We start from the raw sequence: 22,115 nt of genomic DNA on the forward strand, positions 1-22,115 counted from the left end.
GGTTGAACCAATAATATAGAAACAAGAAAATTGAATTGGTTTTTTTATTACATATGAGATACTTTAACTCCAGATATATGTAAACAAGATGAGGAAGTTACCTCGAAGGCCTGAAAATGAAACCTTACTCATGGTTCAACCAGCATTCAAAGTTGTACCAGTAAGTATTAAATTATTAAATTTATATATGCTTCACTTTCTTTTCTATGAAGTTATATTGCCCCTTTTCATTGGATTTTGTTTTTTATTTGAAAAATATTCAGTACAAATTTGAGTAATAGTAATCACAAGTAAATTAGAGTTCAACGATATATATCTAGGTCTTCTTGATCTTAGAAACAATCTTAGCATTTAACTGTTTTTCAGTCCCCTTGATAAGCATTTGCATAGCCACCATGAAAAATTTCCAATAAAAAAAAAGTTGCCTATGCTTTTCGACCTTATTGCTCTGAATGCAATTTGACTAGAAGCTTGCCTTGTCAACGGGTGCAAAAAAAATTAAGAAAAGCAACAGAGAAATGAAATACATGGTAGAACCTTTATAATACTGTGAAGAATTGATTTGAAAGGAATCAAAGATAAAGTTACCAAATTTTGAAAGCATAACGCTAAGGTCACTACAGTTGAGCCAAAACTTAGAAATCTGACAGTCATCTTAAACTAATATTGTGTCAATGGAAAAATAACATGAAATAATCAACTTACTATGTATAGTCTTCACTACGAGAACTACTAATTCTTTTAGGCTTATTTCTCAGGACTATATTTACATTAAAGAAATAAGTTTAACGACGAAAGCAACAATATGCAAAAATATTCCAACAAGTAATTTCTTCCTTTTGGTTGGCAAGATCACTGGGTTCGCTCAAAATCCTTTCTTTTTCATTAGTTGCTTCCTCTTTTAATAGAGAGGGCTCATTTAGCTGCTTGTAATTCTTCTCTTTCTTCCTGTAGGCTACTTCTTTTTGATAAAGAGCATCATCTCTTTGTTTCTCCAATTGATTCATTTTCTTGAGTTCCCAGTCATATACTGACGCTTTGAAGTAGTTAAAAGAAGCCTCAATATTTGCTTTTGCAGATTCAGCATCCTTTCTGGCTTTTCTTTCAAATTCAAGCTCCAAAACACACTCATCTCTTTTCTTAACTGCATCTTCATTCAATCTCAAAGCTTCAGCTAGTAATTGTCTGTTCACTTTTGCTTCTTGGTTGGTAAGGTAATTGTGTTCCCTCAAAATCCTTTCTTTTTCATTAGTTGCTTCCTCTTTTAATCTCATGGCCTCATCTAGCTGTCTGGCAAGCTTTTCTTTTTCCCTGCAGGCTGCTTCTTTTTGATAAAAAGCATCATCTCTTTGTCTCCCTAGTTGATTCATTTTATCGCGTTCCAACTCCAACTCATATTCTAACGCTTTGTAGTAGTAAAGAGAGCCATCAGATTCAGCATCCTCTCTGGGTTTCCTCTCAAATTCAAGCTCCAAAATAGTCACATCTTTTTGCTTAGTAGCATCTTCTTTCAATCTTAAAGCTTCAGCTAATTGTTTGGTAATATTTGCCTTTCCTCGCAATGCTTCATCTTTTTGCCTTCTAAATTTATCTCTTTCCTTTAATGCTTTATCTGCAACTGTCCTCAACTCATTAAATGAAAACTCCAAATTTGCTTTCTCGGTTTCAGCTGCCTTTCTGTTTTGCCGTTCAGTTTCAAGCTCCAAAATAGCTGCTTGAAGGCTCTTTGGATGACTTTGTGAAGAAATTTTGGGCAACATAGTAGGCGAGGTCATGAATTCCCTGTAAGCAGAATGCATTTGGTCATTAAAGCTGGGGATGCCAAAGGAGAGATTCAGTATAAGAGGGAAAACACACAGTAGCAATTGCATGCAAACCAAAAGAAAAAATACCGAGCTTGACATGGGAATAATTTTACCTTAGGACGAACATGTAAGTCCGACACTCTCCCAAGAAGAAAGTCTCACCAATGTTGGGTCCAGCTCCTCTTCTATTAGTGTAGCCAGGATAATCTGCCTTGTCAAAGTTCACCGATTCTTTTAGAATCAAACCACAATTTTCTGCTTGCTCCACTAGCTTCCACTTGTCATAAGGATCTTTTTCTTTGTGTGTAACATGGATTTCTCCCATTTTGTTAAGCATGGTTAGCCCGTTCTTGAAGAACATCTGCAACAGATGACGGTGTTTTCTGTGCAACAAACAAATTTCAACTGTTAAAAATAAAATTTGAATAAATAAAAGATAATATTATGTTAAAAATTCAATTTATGTTTTTTTATTGTAATTTTAAATCTACAAAATGATATCAAAGTAGAAGATTGAGAAGAATTGAAGATTGCAGAAGCTTGAGATCTGAAAGAGATCAGAGCAGGTTGCTGAAGAGCAAGAAGATTGTGGGCAACAGGTTGTGTGAGTAAGAAGCAATTGCAGTGAGAAAAAAGAATTGAATGGAGGAATAGAATCACAGATAAAAAATGAGGCTGTTACATGCTTTTCAAAAAGCTGCAAGGTTGAAAAAATATGCATCTCTGAGTAATCACCTAGTTAAATGTGTAGGGTAGTTGCATGTTAGTACAAACTACTGCATGTTGTTAAAATAAGAATCATATGACTCAAGGAAGCCATGCAAAGAGAAATTGTTGAGTGAAGGCTTTCATGTAGATCGAAGTAGTCAAATAAACGTCATTGAAAAAGGTATCATTTCTTTTCATGGGAAAGATAGATGAAGAAAAAAGGGAAAACATGCTAACGAAAGCTGTTTAACAAATTTTAAAAAACACATGCAAACTGGCCGATTCTCATTAGTTACCAACATACTCCTTGATTTAGGGAGGACTCATAATACAATCTCAAGGCATACAAAATTAAATATTTGCAACTGAATTAAATATTTGCAACTGGCCACTAATACATTTGGACTAGATTTCCGACTGAGGTTTCCGACAGAGAAGGTATATTGTGACCAAATTTGATTTTTTTTTTTTAAAATGCTAGAATTCGTCGTAATTCCGATGGCAATTCATTTCTGCATTGCAATCCCACATAGGTGTCCGTGGCGACTTCAACCCCCAACAAGATCAAACCCGCGTCGAAGGCATTTGTGTATTGCTTGCAATCCCGCGCAGGAGGTAGATTCTTCACCTTAATTTCATGTTGCAAAAAATATACCATTCAAGAGATTCTACAACTTTTGCTTGCTTTTATACATGCTAGCTATGCCTACATTCTTGTGGGATATTGACCGATTGTGGAAGCAACTCTTGGAGTATGAGAGATTCCTTTTTTATGTAAAAGATGTTAGGAAATGAGACATGTGGTGGTTAATTGCCCTAGTTTTTAATGCAAATTGGTCAATCTCGTATTCATATTGATTATCCAATCTCAGGTCAGATGGCTCCTAGTCAATGGTGTGGTTCCCTAAATGCGCAATACCCTGTAGGAATCCACTCCTCATAAAACCATAGAACTGTGATTGAGGAGTGAGCGTTCAATTTTGTCGCAGCAATCCCTTCCTCCCGTATACGTGTTGATTGATCACTATTGTACGAGCTAATATATAGGGCGGTGTCTGCCTCTGGCTGCTGAATTGATGGAGATCAAACCAACGCACAAGAAAACAATGGGAATGAATATCATTCAAGTGATTTGCAACCTTCATTTAGTGTTGTTCGGGCAAGCCTTTCTTTCTCTTGCCAGCCAGCCTAACACACCTGACCCGGAAGCCCTAGGAAGATACAATTGTGTTTGGTTCAGCACAATCCTAACCTAGAAGGGGTGGACTGAAAATCTCCAACAACACAACTTATCACTTTGTAATTAACATACAGTATAAAGTTAGTCTATATGACCCCCGAACCATTTTCTTACTGTCTCAAGTTACCCTAGTTTAGGGTATTGGCAGTTTTTACTAAATCTTCTTTATTTTAGGGTATTGGCAACTATCTCTCCTTTTGCATAGTTTTAGGTGGCATACAAATTCATTGCCCTCTTTGGCTTCCTTGCGGCCTCAACCTCAACGATCATGTTTTGCAAACTTACTTTCTTCAATACTCTCTTCTTTATCCTTTCAAAGTTGAATTGTAGCCACTTAGGAACATCTAGATTCTCATCACTTTGGATGGATGGGTTCATGGTAGTTACAACCTACTTTGGCCATTGTTCTTCATCTTGTTGCTTGTGCACCTAAGTTTAAAATTTTGGAGGAGTCATCTTGGGGGTGGGGGCCTAGATAGATCCTCTTTTTCTTGTTCTCCATGCTTCTTTGACTCCATATTCTATGTTCCTTCTGACTTATATTTCATTTTCATGAGTCAACTTATAGTTTTTAATTCAGTTATAGGCTAGTATCTTGTGTGTTGATTATACCTCTTAGTTTGATAAGGTTTTGGGTGGAATTTAATCTCTAATTTTGAGGAAAAAGTTTCCCTATAAATGTAATTTCAAAATTCATTTTGAGGGTCTAATAATTGATTATTTAAGGTCCAAGTTTAGTAACACTCATTAGTGTGTTTTCTTTCAAAAGACATTTAGCAATAGGTTGTAGAGTGAATACTTGTGCTTTGCTAGCATATTTTGAAGAATTAATGGAAATGAAGTTCATAGTTTGCAACGGTATTGGTAGTCTTTTTTGATTGCTTGGTATTCTTTTATTCCTTTCATTTTCCTTAGTCCTAAATTAATATTTACATTTATGAAACATCTTCTTTGTTATAATCAATTTGTGCATCTTTCGTGGTCATTGAGGTTAATAAGGAACATGTGAATGGATAGTAGTAGTTGTTCTAGAGCTTTCCTTGGTCTCATTTTCATGTTAGAATTGACAATTTTGGCATGATAAATTATTTACATAGAAGGTTATTTCTAGATTTTGTTGATAATGTGGATTTAGGTAATACTGATGATTCATTTTCTTGTAGCCTTGTTCTATCTTTTGCAATTTATTTTAACCTTTTAGCTTAGGCAGATTGAGAAATTGACATTTCAACTTGATTAGTGACATTTTCCCCTTGAACAACTTGATTAGAAAATGATAAATTCTAAAGGTAAGCTAACTTAACTCAAGGGACTGAGATGGTATCCTACCATGAAAGATGATAGTTCTAAGCAAAAGACTACCTAGTGATATGAAAGTTGATGCAAGATAGTAAGGACAACAAGGAAATTTATTTTGAACTTTGACAAGATTGAATCTTTGGGTGGAAGTTTGAATGGATTGATAGTGAAAAGGCATGTAGATGCAGAGAATCCAATAAACTCAACCAACAAGGGAGATATTTCTCCCAACTCACTTATTCAATTAGGTGTCAACCCTTCACTTACTCACAAGATCCCTCACAAGGCCACAAGTTACTCAAAAGGATTCAATACCCCAAAACACACCCATACTCACCAACCCTCACCCAACCATTGAATCACACTCAAATAGGACAAATAAACATGTCTAAGTCACAATCCAACTCTCCAACATTCAATCACCATAAACACCCTCAACCCTTATTCACACAAATCCTCCTTCAACTGGGTCTTCTAATCCCCCCTCGTACTCAACTCACAAAATGTACTAGATATCCAAAAACCAATGTACTTTCGGATACTCTTACAAGAACCACTAAACATATACCACCATGGGTCTTTACCCTCCCAACCACCCAAAGGTCAAAGGAAGATTCACTGCTGCAACACTCGGTTTTTGTGACAGTATCAAGCACTTAGGATAGTCACTCCTTTATGACAGTATCAAGATCAGATCTATACTGGACTGGGTAATAACGGAACCACCAACAATGTATTTCTCATCTCAAATAATAAAGAGAATATAGGGTTGCATCTATGAAGAAAAAAAATGTTGGAAAAGACTATTTCCACCTACTTGGCCATTGGAGTGGTTTTTGAGGTGTATTCAAAGCTTTTACTCCTTTTGTTGCATTTTCACTTGAAATGTGGTTGAATTGACTTTGTAAGCTCCTAGATACTTGGTACATGTTCTAATCAAGTTAAAAGAGTCTCAAGAGTACCCTATAGTCATGCTCTACCTTATCCAGCTACTCAATTAGCTTCCCAAACTTATAGGACATATGGTTTTATTCCTTACTTTGAGTTGAAATTGTCTTGGGTTAGATATAACTAAAATAAGCCATTCCTTCAACTACTTCAAAAATCGTCAAAAAGACTTCATACTACTATCTACATGTGTTTCTATCCTTAAGAAGTCTAATTTATGCAAGTGAAAAAACACCTAAGAGGTCATAGCTACTCCTTTTGACTTGGTAATATTCATGGTTTTTCTTTGTCTATTTAACTTCATTCCTTGCATTTTACCCACTATCTTGTAGGATACATTGTTTTCTTTTTTAGTGAGTTTCATTTAGTGGACTGTTGTGCATCTTTAAAATCATTTGACAACTTCAGGAAATGGTTTTCCTTCTTTATTACTTGACTATATCATTTAATATGCATGGATGGTATTATCATTTAATTTTCAAGATGGACCTTATATGGATGGTCCCTGCACCTTTTCAAATTGAACTTTTACAAAAGTCCAAATTTGGAGAGGAAATTCCTACTATTTGCAAATACAAAATTCATCTTTCAAATTTTAGGTCCAATTTCCATGAATAAGGATTCCCAAGACCCTAGTCCTATAAAAATGAGCCATGAGGAACATCATGAATAACGGAATGAACCAAATTTATGGAAACATTGTCAAACCTAAGTACAATTAGGCATAAATAAGGCACAGCCACTTAAATTGAGTCCAAACTTAGTGTATATTTTTAAAGAGATACAACTTATGATGCAATATTTAGCCCCCTCTTAGCAAGAGTATGAAAGTATGCTCATTTACTCTTTGAAAAATATGGAGAAACCAAATATTCTTTCACCAAGATATTGAAGAGTCAAAATGTCTACAAGTTTGGAAAGATGGTAGCTCCCAAGACTTATGATATTGTCAATCTACAATATTGAGATAAAAGGGAAGTACAAAGTGAGTAATCTAAGTAACATTGGTAACTCACATGGAGCATGCAAAACACAAAGTTATGACATTTAGAACTACTAAGATTCATATATTCTCACTAGGAACCATATCAAAAAGACACGGCATAGATCTATGACTAGTAAGATCCTTATATAGTTACTAGGAGTCATGTCAGAGACACATAAAAGCATGATACCCAAGTTAGTAAGATCCTCTAATACTTAGTCATACATCGCATTCTAACAACAAATAGGGACCTAGTTGTGAAAATTTGAGGTCCATTGGGAAAAAAGTTGTCATATTGCCATGACAACTTTTGCATTTCTTGTAGAAACTTCTTTAAAATATGGTTGGAAAGCTAGTGTATGGTGGTTTGAGGTTGTAACACACTTGGATGGGAATAAATAGGCCTTTGGCATGCCATCCAAGAGTTTTTCTTAATGAAATTGGGGTTTTATGTGCATTTTTTCATGCTATGTATCATATCATGCTTGATGATAGACCTTTTTTCATGCTATGTATCATATCAGGGAATAATTTGGTGGGAAGACCAAGCGATTGGTATTTTGAAGTGGTTGATGATAGAGAGAGGGGTGAGGGGACCCTATGCAACTTTCGGAAGGGTTTGTCAATCAAAACCAAATGAAATAGATTAAATTTATATGACTGTCCTAAGGGTATTGATTGTCATAGTCATAGTTTTACTACTGATATTGTTTTTGTTTTGACAGAGTTGTGTTTGTAAACCCAAGTGTGGACATGTAATGGAGTCATGAGATGTCTTAAGACTAATTCAATACTTAACAACAACATAGTGTGTGGGCACCAAAAAAATGAAAGGACTACATATTGGAAGGCGCGTGTGATGATGCCATGAAAGGTCTGATATCCCTATGTATCGGACTGAGAAAACCAGTGAAAGACAAAAAAAAATGCATTGAGAAGGCAAAAGGTTGAATTGCCTAATGTTTGTTGTTGAAGTGATGTGTGGGGACCCTGCCAATCAAATACCTTGTTGTAGTTTCAAAGGGTGGAAAAAGAATAAGCATTTTATTTACCGTCCTAATAGACCATCCATCATAACAATTATTACCAATATTGATGTGTGTGTTGCAAACAAATTTCTAGAGGAAGGTTGTTTCTATTGTAATACCAAGTGAATGTTCACAGCCTTCTATAGGGTCCTCCTAGCCTAGAGTTAGGAGTTCGAAGCCTACATACATTGATTTGGCCTTGTGGCCATCAATGAGTGCTCACCCAATAGGACAAGTCTCGAGACTGAAAATTTTGGAAGTGTGGCATTGTTGAGAGCCAACACTTATGTGTGAACCCCGTCTTCACGTATTATGATTAGTTGCCATGATACTTGACCCTAACCTCATGGTGTTGGCTCAATTCATATTAGTGTGTTTTGTGGAAGAAACATGATGTGAGAAGTTTGATGCAGAGGCAAGGGTAGAACTCAGTATTTCATATTAGGATAGCAACCAAATTGATTAGGCAAGTCAGATAAGGTCTCTCCAATGTTTAGGATACTGAATTCACATTAGACACTCATGGATTACCCAAATTAGAAAATAGTAAACTTAATATATTATACAAGGATTGCATACCACAAAGCCATTAGATATGTTTTGAGATGAAAAAAAAGAGTTAAATGGTTTTGGTTCAATGATGATAATTTTTATTTTCAAGTAATTTAATTTGGTATATTATACTGAAACATGATTTCATAACTAACATTTCAACTTCTATATAACTAGTTCTATAGCCCAATTTTCTTGCCTGTGAAGAAAGACCATGTCAGACAATATCAACGAACAACAAAATAAGGAGACAATTGCTAGATTGTGGTCTAACTTGAAAAGAAAAGGTGATGGAAAATGTTATTGTTCGTGCAAAATTTGTAAGGGGTTAAAGACTAAAAGACTTCTAATCAAAACAACAAAGAAACATTGTAGGCTGCATGGTCACATTGAAGGTGGACATGATTATCATCCATTGGTAAGTTTTTCATTATATCGTTTTAACAATTTATATACAAAACAAATCACGTGATGATAAGATCATGATCATGGTTTATTTATGTTTATCAATTTTATATAGGTTGAGCACCCCAGAGCACATGGTATGGATCAACACAACCCGGAGAATATGGTTTTCGAAGTGGACGAACATTCAGGCGTGAATATCTAAGCTGAAGATAATGATCCCATGGAAGATGACGATCATGAGCCAGAAATAACAATTGAATATGATGGTACAAATACATTGATCCATGACACATTTAGTACTCGCGCAACTGATCATGATGATGAAGATGACCTTGATGTTGTTCATGATGTCCCTCTACTTGAGAAGGCATCTGAGGCCCTTTACGAAGGCTCGCAGACAACTCTTCTCTCCACTATATTGTTGTTGGTGAACTTGAAGGTTATGGATGGTTTATCCAACATAACAATGTCATATATGTCATAATAAACTGCAAATCATGTTGTACCATTAATATTCTTTATATTAACAAATTATATTTTTTTGTTGTACATTGATAGGTGAGTTTTTGTTACCACCATCAAATATTCTACCTCTCTCATATCGAGAATTATATATTGTTATGAAAGATATTGGAATGGAGTATCAAGCAATAGATGCTTGTCCCAATGATCATATTACATATCACAAACAACATGAATTTTGAACTGAATGCCCTGAATGTCATATCAGTAGATATCAAACAGATCAAATAACAAAAAGGGTTCCTCGCAAGGTTCTTTGCTATATTCCCATTATTCCACATATGCAACGATTATTCAAGTGCACTAGCTTGGCACAATTTATAGATTACCATACATGCAATAGAAGTCGAAATGACATTATTCGAATGCCTACAGATGGTTCAGCATTTATGGACATAGAGGGAAAGTGGCCACACTTTAAAGAAAAACCTCGTAATCTCAAGCTTTCATTGGCAATGGACAGTGTCAATCCATTTGAAGAAAAGAGATTTGTTTACTCAAAGTGGCCTGTTTTTGTTATCAACAATAACATTCCTTCGTGGATGTCAATAAACAAGGAACACATAATGTTGGCAATGATTGTTCCAGGTATTTTATCATTTAAATATAGTCGTATAAATTTAATTATAAATATTGCAGTAAAATGGTCATAATAATTATGTAATGTTTTTGTTCATTCGATTAGGTAAGTACCAAGTTAAAGATATGAATGTATATATCGAGGCTCTTATCGACAAGTTGCTAGAGTTATGAAATGGTGTCACTGTGTATGACATCTCTAGACCAATAGGACAAAGACAATTTCAATTCAATGTGATGCTTCTATGGACAATACATCATGCCCTAGGGCTAACACATTTTTGTGGTATGTTATAGTGTTTAAGTTGTGCATGAACATTATAATTCAAAAAATTATCATATTTAATCCAATTATACATTATCTTGTAGGTCTTCAAACAAAAGGATAATTTGCATGTCCTGTTTGTGGTCCAAAGATGAAATCTCGTCATTCAAAAAGTTTAGGAAAGTAGGTGTTTGATGACTATAGGCACTTTCTCCACAAAAATCAAAGTAACGAAATACTAAAAAACATCTTTTCAATGGGAAAGAAGAGAATACATCAAAGCCACGAAAAATGACACCTCACCTATGGAAGTTGGAATATAATAGAACTAATCGTCAAGGTAATGTCATTCCATCTACTGGTTTGTCATAAAACATCTTTTCTATTTTGTTTTGTTTACTGATGATATGATTGATGATCGTGAAGGTCGTGAAGGCATTAATGACCACCTTCCTAAGGGACTAAAAAGTTATCCCTGACAATTTAGTAGGTTTCCCTACTACGAGCAGTTACAAATTGTTCATTTGTTTGATAGTATGCATATTGGAAAGAATATAACAGAGACAGTATGGAAAATATTGGATGGAAGGCGTGACAAAGAAAAAATTGTCAAAATATGTAGTGACATTTAGGATTCCAATCATGCAATGATAAATGTCATTCAATCAAATAGCCATGGAGACCAGATTAATATAAGTGAGCTTCCTTGGTTATTAACGGACCAGCAAAGCAATGCTATAAAAGAAGTCATACGAAAAAATTGATTTCCCACAGGATTTGCTGCGAACATAAACAATCTCATATCAAAGAAAAGTGAATTTGGGCCAGGGATGAAAACGCATGATTAGCATACCTTCATTAAGGTAATTCATGTTATTGTGTTTTTAGTATGTATTTAATTACTATGCGTACGTGTACTTTTCATTGTATTATGTTACAAAAAAATGAAAAGATAATTTTATAATTGTTACAGTACGTTCTACCTCTATCTCTCCCAGACGACTTCGACAATAATGTCAAGTGAGTCATATATGATCTTGGAAAATACATGAGGTAAGTAGTAATGTTTCTTCAGTTCGTTGTATAGATATTATATTTTCTATTTGTTTTACTTGTTATGTAATATATTTTTTTGTGTCTTGAATATCTTGTAGGTGGTTGTCATATAAAGAAATCCATAAAGATGATATAAAATATTGGAAGAGAAAAATTCTTCATTTAATGTGTGAAATGCAAAAAAGTCTACCTCCAGCTTTTTTCAATGCACAAGAACACTACCTCATACACCAAGTTGAGGAGATTGAATTGTGTGGACCTGTACACACTAGGTCAATGTGGATGGTTCAGAGGCACTTGAAATTTTTGAAGGCTTTGGTTCGACAAAGAGCACATCCTGAGGGTTCTATGGTGGAGGGATATATGGTATACCGGACTATGGTGTACATTTCTGAATATCTTCCTAAGTTTGCAGCAAAGATCCATGTGGATCGCATTTGGGATCCCATCCCCATTAACAAATTCGAAGAGGAGTACTTGATGGGGAAAGGTAGATTGAGGAAAGTGAGAGGTAATTATAAGATGTTACTGTAGTTAATTAATTCTTAATCTTTAAAATAAATCGATTGTAAGACGTCTATTTATTTTTTGTACAATTGGTCCAGAGTGGGATGCACTACATTTGTATATTGAAAACAATATTGATTGGAAGATGGTATGGATTAAACATTGTCAACATTCTGGATGCACGTTAACATGGGAAGGTGTGGCTTCATTGGTTAAAGAAGCTCATCGTAATAGAGATTCCAATGTTATGCAAAGGGAAATTGATTTAACATATGGTTTAAGAAATAAACAGGTATGTATAAATTTATTAATCACCCATATGTTTATCAACTCACAATGCAATAAATTTTACATGTTTGACATATCACAGGTCAAACACCGCAACGCTATGTGCTGCAATGGTCATAAATTTCGCATAAAAAAGTTGGATAACACAAAGAAAACTTGTGATTCTGGCATCACTGCAGTCTTTGAGGTGACAAATATTTCATCAAGAAATGACATACATCCTCAACGGTCTCAAAATCGATACTATGGCATTTTGGATAATATACTTGAATGTGACTTTAATTCCTTCAAATTAGTTTTGTTCGTCGTCAAATGGTACAGGCTACGATTGAATAAAAATGATCTTGATAGAACTGTGATTGAACATGATAATGGTTTTATAATGCTAAATACGAGGTCATTTGAACCAGTTGCGGATGAGCCCTATGTTCTTCCGAGCCAATGTGAGCAAGTATTTTACTCAGAGGTTCCACATAAACCAGGTTGGTCATTTGTTGTTAGACATGATCCAAGAGGAAGGCCGATAAAGTATAATTTGATGGAAGAAGAAGACACCGAAGAAGTAGAAGATGAAGTGGATGATGATCACGATCAACAGTTTCTCAATGATGATGAAGAAGAACAAGAAGAAGGTGATGATGATGATGATGATGATGATGATGATGATGATGATGATGATGATGATGATGACCTTGATGTTCATGATGATGAAGAATGAAATGTATGAGGTATGCGATTAGTATATTATCTATTAAATATTGATTTCTTGATAGAATTTTTTTTACATAATTAATTCATTATGTTTTGAATTCTAATGTCATTGCATAATTAATTCATGATGCACCTTTTAATATGGAGATGAAGATAGGGAGGGTGACTATTTATGTGAGATTTTTTAAACTGTGTTTATTTATGGAAATTGGATTGTTTATTAGCTATGTGATGGATTACATGTTTATGATGATGCATGTGACATGTTTTTAACTTTGTGTTTATTTATAGAATGTGGATTGTCTATTATCTATGTGATGGATGGTGATTTATGATACATATGTGATGGATTACATGTTTATGATGACACATATGTGATGCTAATTGTGATGCTCAATTACATATCTAATGACACATCATGTGATGCTTATGATGCTTATGATACGTATGTATTTATTGTTTATCAACTTACAAATGTAGTAATGCTTATGATGCTCAATTGATGGTGTTGATTTCAGGTATAGTCCCTATGTGATATTGTCACCCTTGGTGGGAACAGGTCGTTGTCTACAGACATCATCAACCATTTAGTAAAGGTAAGGAATTAAAAAATTTACAATGATTTTGATGACAACATCTTTTTATTATTTAATACTCTTTTTGTCTACAAAGTTCATGTTGTGTAATATGTAATTTGTAGATAACATAAGATAATTGAATTACATTGTACAGGACCCTGAACCCCTTTGACGAGGATCCTGCATAGTCTCATGGATGGACAGGTATAATTAGTCAATACACCCTATAGAAATAGTTTATTTTTTAAAATTACTTGGAAAACAAACTTCCTCAGTTTTTCAAACCTCGACATTAGCAGCAAATCTAATACAGTTATCAACACTTGAGGCCCAGTTGGACTTATTCCAATTTTAATCCCAAAATCAACTTTAGGGTTGACTTCATCAACATTACCCTCATTTGCAAAATTTCTCTCATTACCAATTAACTCTCTCATTTCACGGAGTGCATGTACCCCCAAATAGGTATTTGTCAGATCTATCTTCGTCGAGTGAGGAAAATGCAGGAATAGAAAATGAAAGTGACACATGTAGTAGGTCTACAATAGGGAGATCAACAAGAGGTCAAAAGATTAGAAGAAAATTCAACAAATGCATGAAATTTTTCCTTGCTCAAGGGTGTAATAACCCACCATAATTCATCCAACAAAATTGAGTATATATTTATTTTTTTTCTTTATTATGTTTTATTCAACTGCATACTCTGGGCATCCATCCATTTAGGATTAGGCATTCATCCATTCGGGATGAGCTTCTAACCATACGGGTTAGGCAATTGTCCATACGGGACGTAAATTCCATCTATCCAATACGGGATAGGCATCTACCCATACGGGGTAGGCATCCATCCAAACGGGATAGGAGATGCTCTGGCCAGAGACTTAGACTCATCGGGACCATCCAGGTCCTGAGCCACTCACTAAGTACTACATTCTTCTAACAAGAATGCACCGAGGTCGCCGTCCTTAGGAGTAATAAAAAAATAATACAAGCTTGAATTCCGCCTCGGAATTTGGCTTAAAGCCTCGGGAAGTCAAGCGAATCCATACGGGATTCCTTCCGAGTATGCATTGAATTAAGTGTGATTATCTTATCTTTCATTTAGGATTCTTACTCAACCAAGCCTAGACCCCACCCACGAACGCCTGAGTACGAGGGACAACTCCGTCCCAAGACTGCCTACATACCCGCTTCGGCACGGGATCAAGGCGTAAAGTATGTAGTTCTATTTTCTAATCTATGGTTTGATGTAAACTGATTTGTGGGTATGCAACCCTTTCTAGGGTCAGTGTCCCAGACAGTTTCTCTGCGGTTGCTACCCACGATGGTAGCACTTAAGCGAAGGCTCAAGATGGCCTATTGCTTGTGGCCTAAACAAAATGACTAGATCCTAATACTTATCATGAGCGTCACCCAATTGCAATCACCAATATCCCTTCGAGATAAATAAATAAATAAAGAAAGTAAATTTCATGAGAGCTTTTAACTTGACCATCCCTAAGAGGGGTTTACTATGGTTTATCTCAACGGATGTGAAAATTCATTTAAAAGTTATCTTATTAAATAATCGATCCAAGAGGGATTACCCGCCCCTTGGATATTTAACTTCCAAATGTCCCTTATTACTCCCCGACGATTTATAGGGACGATGCCACAGACGTCGTTAATGCAGCTTTATTAGGCGTTAAGTGCAGTAGTTCAACACGACGGCATTACCCGTAAGCGTGACCCAGAGGCACCGTATATACCGAACGCTGCTAGTTTTGGTTTTCCAACTCCTTTTGTTTAGTTTTCTAAACTAGCATCATGCTTGTATACAATTTAAACTTTAAATACTTTCAAAAAAAAAAAAGAGAGAGGTATCGATATTCTACAATTGACATGATAATTGAGTACTTATGAGCAATTGCGAAATAAAAGCAAGGTAAAATAATATCATTGCACAAAAAAATGAAGGAGTGTTTACTCTTATTGTAAGAACAATTAAATATAGAGTTACTAGAAATTTGTTTACACTTTTGGAATTAATCATAAGACTTAAGATTTAAGTAAGCTCAAGTTTATCACCCAAAAATCAATTAGATCCTCAATGGTTTGGGAAGTCCATTTTTTTTTTCCAATGAAATACCATGTCATAATTTCATTTGATCATTAAAACTATTATCAATGAATATCAATATTAATAACTATTACCAATTACATTAATAATAATTATTGACAAGTTATTAATTATTGTTAAAACTTAAAATAAATAAAAAAAGAAATAAATTGAAAGTTTACCAATTATTAACATCTAAACTTTAATTACCATCTATTAACAGTCACATTCCATGAAAAAGAGTTTTAAAAAAAAATGCAAAGGTGTGGTATTGCGTGCCCAGCGCGCTTAGTGGGAGGAGGGGGGGGGCCACGGTTCCCCCCACTACCCTGCGGCCACTGCCATAGCAGTGACCGCAGGTTAGTGGAGGGTACCATAACGGTACCGCTCCCCTACCTGCAGAGCTATTACTCCGCCTGTGGCCGTTGTCCATGCAACGTGCCGCGTGGTACAGACAGTTTCTCACATGCAATGGGGTTTTTTTGAAGCGTTTCGTATATATATATATATATATACGTACGGTTTCATTCATTCGTTTTATCTTATTATTAATTTATCTTTTCCAGGTTAATTTAGATAGATAGAGAGTAGATTTAACTTCAAAAATAAATTAAAATGTTAAGTAGTAATGGGGTTCATTCTCAGGAATAATTAACCCAGAGGGATTAACAACCCAGGGAGAATAATTTGATCCCAGCATAGTGCAAAGGATTGAAACCCAGATGAGCAACTAAGGGTAATTCTTTTTTTTGTTTCCACACAGAGATTAAAATATCCCAGAGAGTAAATCATTTCCAGCCATGAAAGGTAGATGGATTTATGCAGGCTTATGATTGTATTTCGTTGGTATGATATCAATCTTAAATTTACAGGGATGAGTTTATTCCTACAGGAGAATTTTTATTTATTCAAAACAAGATTTTGTTCATAGAAATGAATATTTAATTCTACAGCAAGAAATTGAAGATATTATTTTAAATTTGCAGGCTAACAGTATCCAATCCACAGCAAGAATTGAAGGATAATAATATTATTTAACAGTATCCAAATCAGAGATTGAAAAAAAACAATAATTTAATTCTTACAAACAAATTTTCAACTAAGTTTAACAATCTATATTAACCCTTGATCTAAAAAAAAAAATTTCTTTTTACGCATGAGTCTAAAAAAAATCTGAAACTAAATTTCTTATCAAGACTCAAAAAAAAAACAATTAATCTAGTTCTCATCAAATGATTTCAACTAATTCTTTCAAAAATCTGAAACAAAAAAAATATCATTCTCTACAAAATCTAAAACTAATTTCTTATCAAGAAATTAAACATTGAATCTCATTCTCTACAAAATCTGAAACTAATTTCATATCAAGAATTTAAACAATGAATCTCATTCTCTACAAAATCTAAAAACTAATTCTTAACAAAACACAAATGAATTTCATTCTCATAAATAATTTAATCAATCTAATCTACCACAAGAATAAGATGCATAAACTAAGTTAAAGGAACCTGGGTGCTTGAAAATGGTGTAGAGTCTTCCTTGATCCTCCAAATTGAAGAGAATCCTCCCAACAAAATCTTAGCTGCCAATGAAAATGGACTACAAAGGAGAATTTAACTTGCAGAATTTCTTATGGAATAGCCAACACTCATTTTGAAACTTGTACCTATTTTATAAAAGAAATTTCAAATTCCCACTACCTAATTATTAATTGAAAAAAAAGAGATTCTCTCCCAATTTGGCCTCCATGCAAATTGATTAGGCTAAGTGGGAGGAGTTACATGCAAGGAGGTGGAGAAGCCTCTAGAAGCTTCTTATTCCTCCTACAACATGTGCCTTAATTTGGGTGAGGGAAATTAAATAACAATTAAAAATATATATATGTATTTACCATGTGTGTGTGGTTTATTATTTTTATTCCCTTACATTATTCATTCATTAATTTATCCAAGGAATATAATAGAGTTTTGTATTTAAATCAAAAAGGTGATAAAGGAGGGTTGTGACAAAGGGGGGTCATGATCTTATGATGATGAGACCAAAGGCGACATTGAGGTGCCACTGAGGTACAAACATCTACAGAAACAATGGGTGCCCAAGGAACTCCCTCCAATAAACACCAATTTTTGTGTTAACGATAGGATATATCGCATAGCACCTTCGTTGTTACATGGTTTAGGCTTATTTTCCATGGACGGCATAAAGGTCTATTACAATAGAGTTGCTGAATTGATGGAGTTTGTTGGACCTTGTTACAATTACAATAATTGGATGCAGATTGTTAAATATAAAAAAAGTATGCGTAGGTATGCACTGTCAGCAAATTATATACAACAGAAAGATAATGATCAAAGTAAACCAGTGGCTGTATACATTGATGGTCGGCCAAAAGCAATAGGGAATATTGCAGGTTTTATAAATAGTACACGACCTGAGTCAACTAATAAACAAACCAATTGCATATTTGAGGCACACGAGGGAAATCATGTATTTGTATGTGCGATAAAATCAATGAGTGCAGGCAAAGAGCTTCTAATCGATTACAGTTTGAATCGTATAGATACAAACAAAGTTAATATCATGGGGGTGGTACGTACTATATACCATTTAAATTAACCAACCTCCAATTAATGAATCCAATATACCATTTTATTATGAAGTTTTTTTGCTAAGTCTATTGGTTTAATTTCACTAACGTTTTTTATATTTTTTCTTTGTCACAGGGCGACATGGATCCATCACATATCACAAACAGGGATGTAGCTTGTGACACTTCTACCGAGCAGGTAAACCTCATTGTAACTGTACGAATTAGATAGAAGCAAACTGTTACATTATTATGTTCTTTTTTTTAGTGATTTATACTAATTTTGTAATTGTTAATGATATTCTTGACACAAACAGATGTTTGGGGAAATGGAAAGGGAGTTGCAATACCTGAAAACCTTTCTAGGGATGTGGAATCATTAGGGTTAAGCGATGATGACCCTGAAGATGCCACACACCTTATGAAATTCTTTAAAATGCCTCTTAGAAAAATTAGAAAAGTGATTGTTGCTTTGGCAGCCGTGCATCCTATTACTGATGAGATATGAGAGAGGGTGGAATTATTGCTTCGGACAGCAGAAAACTTGCAAGTAAGCAGTAATGAAAGCTTTAATTATAACAAAAGTTCAATAATGGTCTATATTTTATTCTTTTTTATGTCATTAACTAAAATATGTACCTATTATTTTTACAGCAATTTATCCACCCTCATGAAAGTCGTTCCCATGATTGGGGTGTTGTAGGATCTTCAAGTGATGATGATTTTCTTGTATTATCGCTTGCTTGGCTTATCACTCTGAGTACCCAAAACACATCATACTTGATATTGTCAATTTTAAAAATAAAGGTTCATCCTTGTTTACAATTCTTGCACTTTTCATATATATGTTTTATTCTTTAAGTGTTGTCAATGTTCCTTTGCAAATGTCACCGCCGCCTCATTTGAGGTTATTCTCACATGTATTGCCGACTACAATGTCGGCAACACATAGCATGCAGACATCCTTTACTACACATCATATTGGCCCGCCCATTGTTGGTAGATCCCTCTTTTTCTCTATCTTCTATCATGTGTTTATTTCCCTTCAAGCGTTCTTTCTTGAATTCTAATGCCATTTCATAGTGGATTCATTTTTTGCAGGAGGAGATGCACATGAGGATGTGCCAAAGGCGACTACTATTGATAACATACCATCATTTTTTGGATCTTCTTGTATTTCTAGTACGGGAACGTTGTAGGCCACATTGGTGGTGAGCGACGAAGAAATGATTCCCTTAAAGATACAAAAGGTTCCGGGTACTTTAAAATTATTATTATATATACTCTAATTGTAATTTACTTTTATGATCACTCATTTTGGACTAATGATCCCATGAATTTTTTGCAGGCAATGATATTTTCTATAAACATCTTAGTGACATTGCATTGCAGATATTTGGGCCCACCATACATAAAAGGTGGTACATAATATGTGAACTAACCCTAATCCACTATTTTGACTTCATATCATTGCTAGAATAGTTTTCCTTTGATCCATTTCTTGAAGTGTAATAAATGTAGCTTCGGTTCATTTATGAATCTAACAGGTTTGTTTTTGCTTTAAAAGGTGGAATGACCAAGAAAAAAGGTTAAAAGATGAATTGACAAACCAAATGGTTGAGTGGTTTGGAAATGACACCTTTGACAAAACCAAGCTCCTTGAAAAAGCTGGCACATATCTAAAATATGTGAGGGACCAATACAAGACCCATTTAGAGAGGAACATAAAGTACGAGCATCCCCCCATGATTCCAAAGAGGGAGTGGAAGGACATGATTTTGGATGCCAAGGAGAGAATTGAAAGAAAAAAAGGAAATACACCACCAGACACCAGAAGAAGGTACGAGATGCTATTAAGAATGTAATTATGTACTAATTAATTACTCTTTATATTTATATAATATAACATATTTCAAACTTTTTATAGACTGAGTGACACGTCAAAGGCAACCAAGGCAAGACAAGAAAAGCACGAGCAACACAAACTTGGCTCTGGTGGTTACATGAAACTTGCTGCACGAATTGTAAGTATCTCATGTAAACGAAATATTGCATCAAAATATTAATAAATTGCAAACGGTTTTTTTTTTTTATCAAACAATGTAAACAAAATTCACAGTCTGAATTCAATAGAGCACCCACAGAAGATGACAAGAGAATTGCCTACCAGAAAGGCTATTCAGTTGTGGTTGATCGGCTATGAGAATTGAGTGGGCATACACAACATTCGAGTGCATCCGTCACACAGGTAAATATGCTAAATGGAAATTGTTTCAAATTGAATACTTTACCAATAATCTAATTGGTGTTGAGTTCCAACATAAAGTGACTATATTTGTTTTAAATAAGCAAGCAATGATAACAATGTGCATAACATTGGAATGCAGCCTGCTAATCCTGAAACACCACCTACACATGAAGGTTCGGATGTGCATCCTAGTAGTGGAGGTATTCATTTGCTATTCAAATTTATTTATTTAGCTATTAATACAATTAAACATCTTAATTTGTAATTAGAGTAGTAATTAATGTAACCTTTTTTGTTAATATTTTAGAGCATGTAGTCGGTGGTGACCAAGTGGAGCATGATCTGGGTACACAACATCAAGAACGTAATGTTCCACACATAGGTAAAGAGGACTATTGTTATTTCTTTAAAGAAATATAATTGCAATGGGTGTTCAACATTAATGTAACCTTTAGTATTTCAACTCCAGATGATCTAGAGGGTGTTCAGCATGTTGAGGTTGAGGCTACACAAAATGATGTGGCCCCATCAAGTAAAGAGCGCAATAGTTATGTTCTCTAAATTAATGAAATGATTGTAACAATTATTTTTTATTTTTTTTGAATTTAACCCATTTCTTTGTTATTGCAGAGGACGCCCCTTCACTTCAGTGTCCTTGTCCTCAGTATAGGACTAGGCATACATCGAGATCACGAGCAGTTGGCGGAACATCTGCAAAGGGGGGAAATGATGAAGAAACCGATGTTCCACTTAGTCTTTTCATAGCTTCAAAGAAGAAAAAAAAAAAGAAATGATTGTAATCTAACTTATTTGATAATGACTGATTTTTATGTATTTGTGAATGTAATTATGTGCTAATTAATGGTTATGGATGATATGTGTTAATTAATATTGATGATTGTTGCGTGTTAATTAATGTTAATCAATTTTATGCGTTAACGAAACGTTATGTGATATTAATGAATGAATGCTATATTTTATTAATGGTAGAATGAATGAATGAATGAATGTTATAAGATGTTAACGGGGAATTTAGAGTGATGTTAGGGGGGGGAGGGGCCAAATGAGCTTCCACCTTCAAGTGGTTGGCCCTGTTAAGTAGAGAATATTAAACTATTCTCAAAACCAAGCGAAGCTCAACAAGATAACACACTTTTCAATATTTCATTATGTTGCACAGTTAATCTTATTGAATAATGTATATTGAATCTTAATTGCAGAGTCCAACAGAGCCAACACGAACAACAACACCACAAGTTGCTAGGTATAATGAACTCCCATATTTTCTTGCCTGTACACGAAAAAATATGAGTTACTTCTAGTGTTGATATCCAAGGCGGGACTGCAAAAGTTATGAATATGCCTCATCCTTGTAAGTTTTTTCATTACTTTTAAGTCATGAATATTGCTCTTTAGTTGATTAAAATCATTTTAGTGAATGCAAATCTTGATTATTATAAAGTGATATCTGCACTATCAATATCAATTCCAAATTGAAACCTTTTCAGTGCATGCATGTTGTTTGCCAAAATGCCATCTCAAAAGTATTAGCAAACAAACATTGGCATTCACAAAATCAAGAAAGACAAACTGAAAATTAGCAGTAGAGCATTCAAGTAAATTGTTTGTCAAGAAGCATAGTTGAAAAGGTGCAAAAGAAATTGGTTTCAAAACAGGGGTAGACCATTACAAATTGGCAACTT

General features: G+C 34.6%; 1 protein-coding gene across 1 annotated transcript; it reads right to left on the reverse strand.

Annotated features, from left to right (window-relative positions):
* Positions 1 to 677: 677 nt before the first annotated feature.
* LOC131050910 (uncharacterized) lies at positions 678 to 16,010 on the reverse strand. Its single transcript, XM_057985226.2, has 3 exons — positions 15,974 to 16,010; positions 1,919 to 2,210; positions 678 to 1,782 (listed from the first exon to the last, which is right to left on the reverse strand). Exons 1-3 carry the CDS (start codon positions 16,008 to 16,010, stop codon positions 786 to 788), a joined length of 1,326 nt encoding a protein of 441 aa, XP_057841209.2. The 3' UTR covers positions 678 to 785.
* Between the last annotated feature and the right edge of the window lie 6,105 nt (positions 16,011 to 22,115).

This window comes from Cryptomeria japonica, chromosome 10, assembly GCF_030272615.1.
Source record: "Cryptomeria japonica chromosome 10, Sugi_1.0, whole genome shotgun sequence".
Taxonomy (NCBI): domain Eukaryota; kingdom Viridiplantae; phylum Streptophyta; class Pinopsida; order Cupressales; family Cupressaceae; genus Cryptomeria; species Cryptomeria japonica.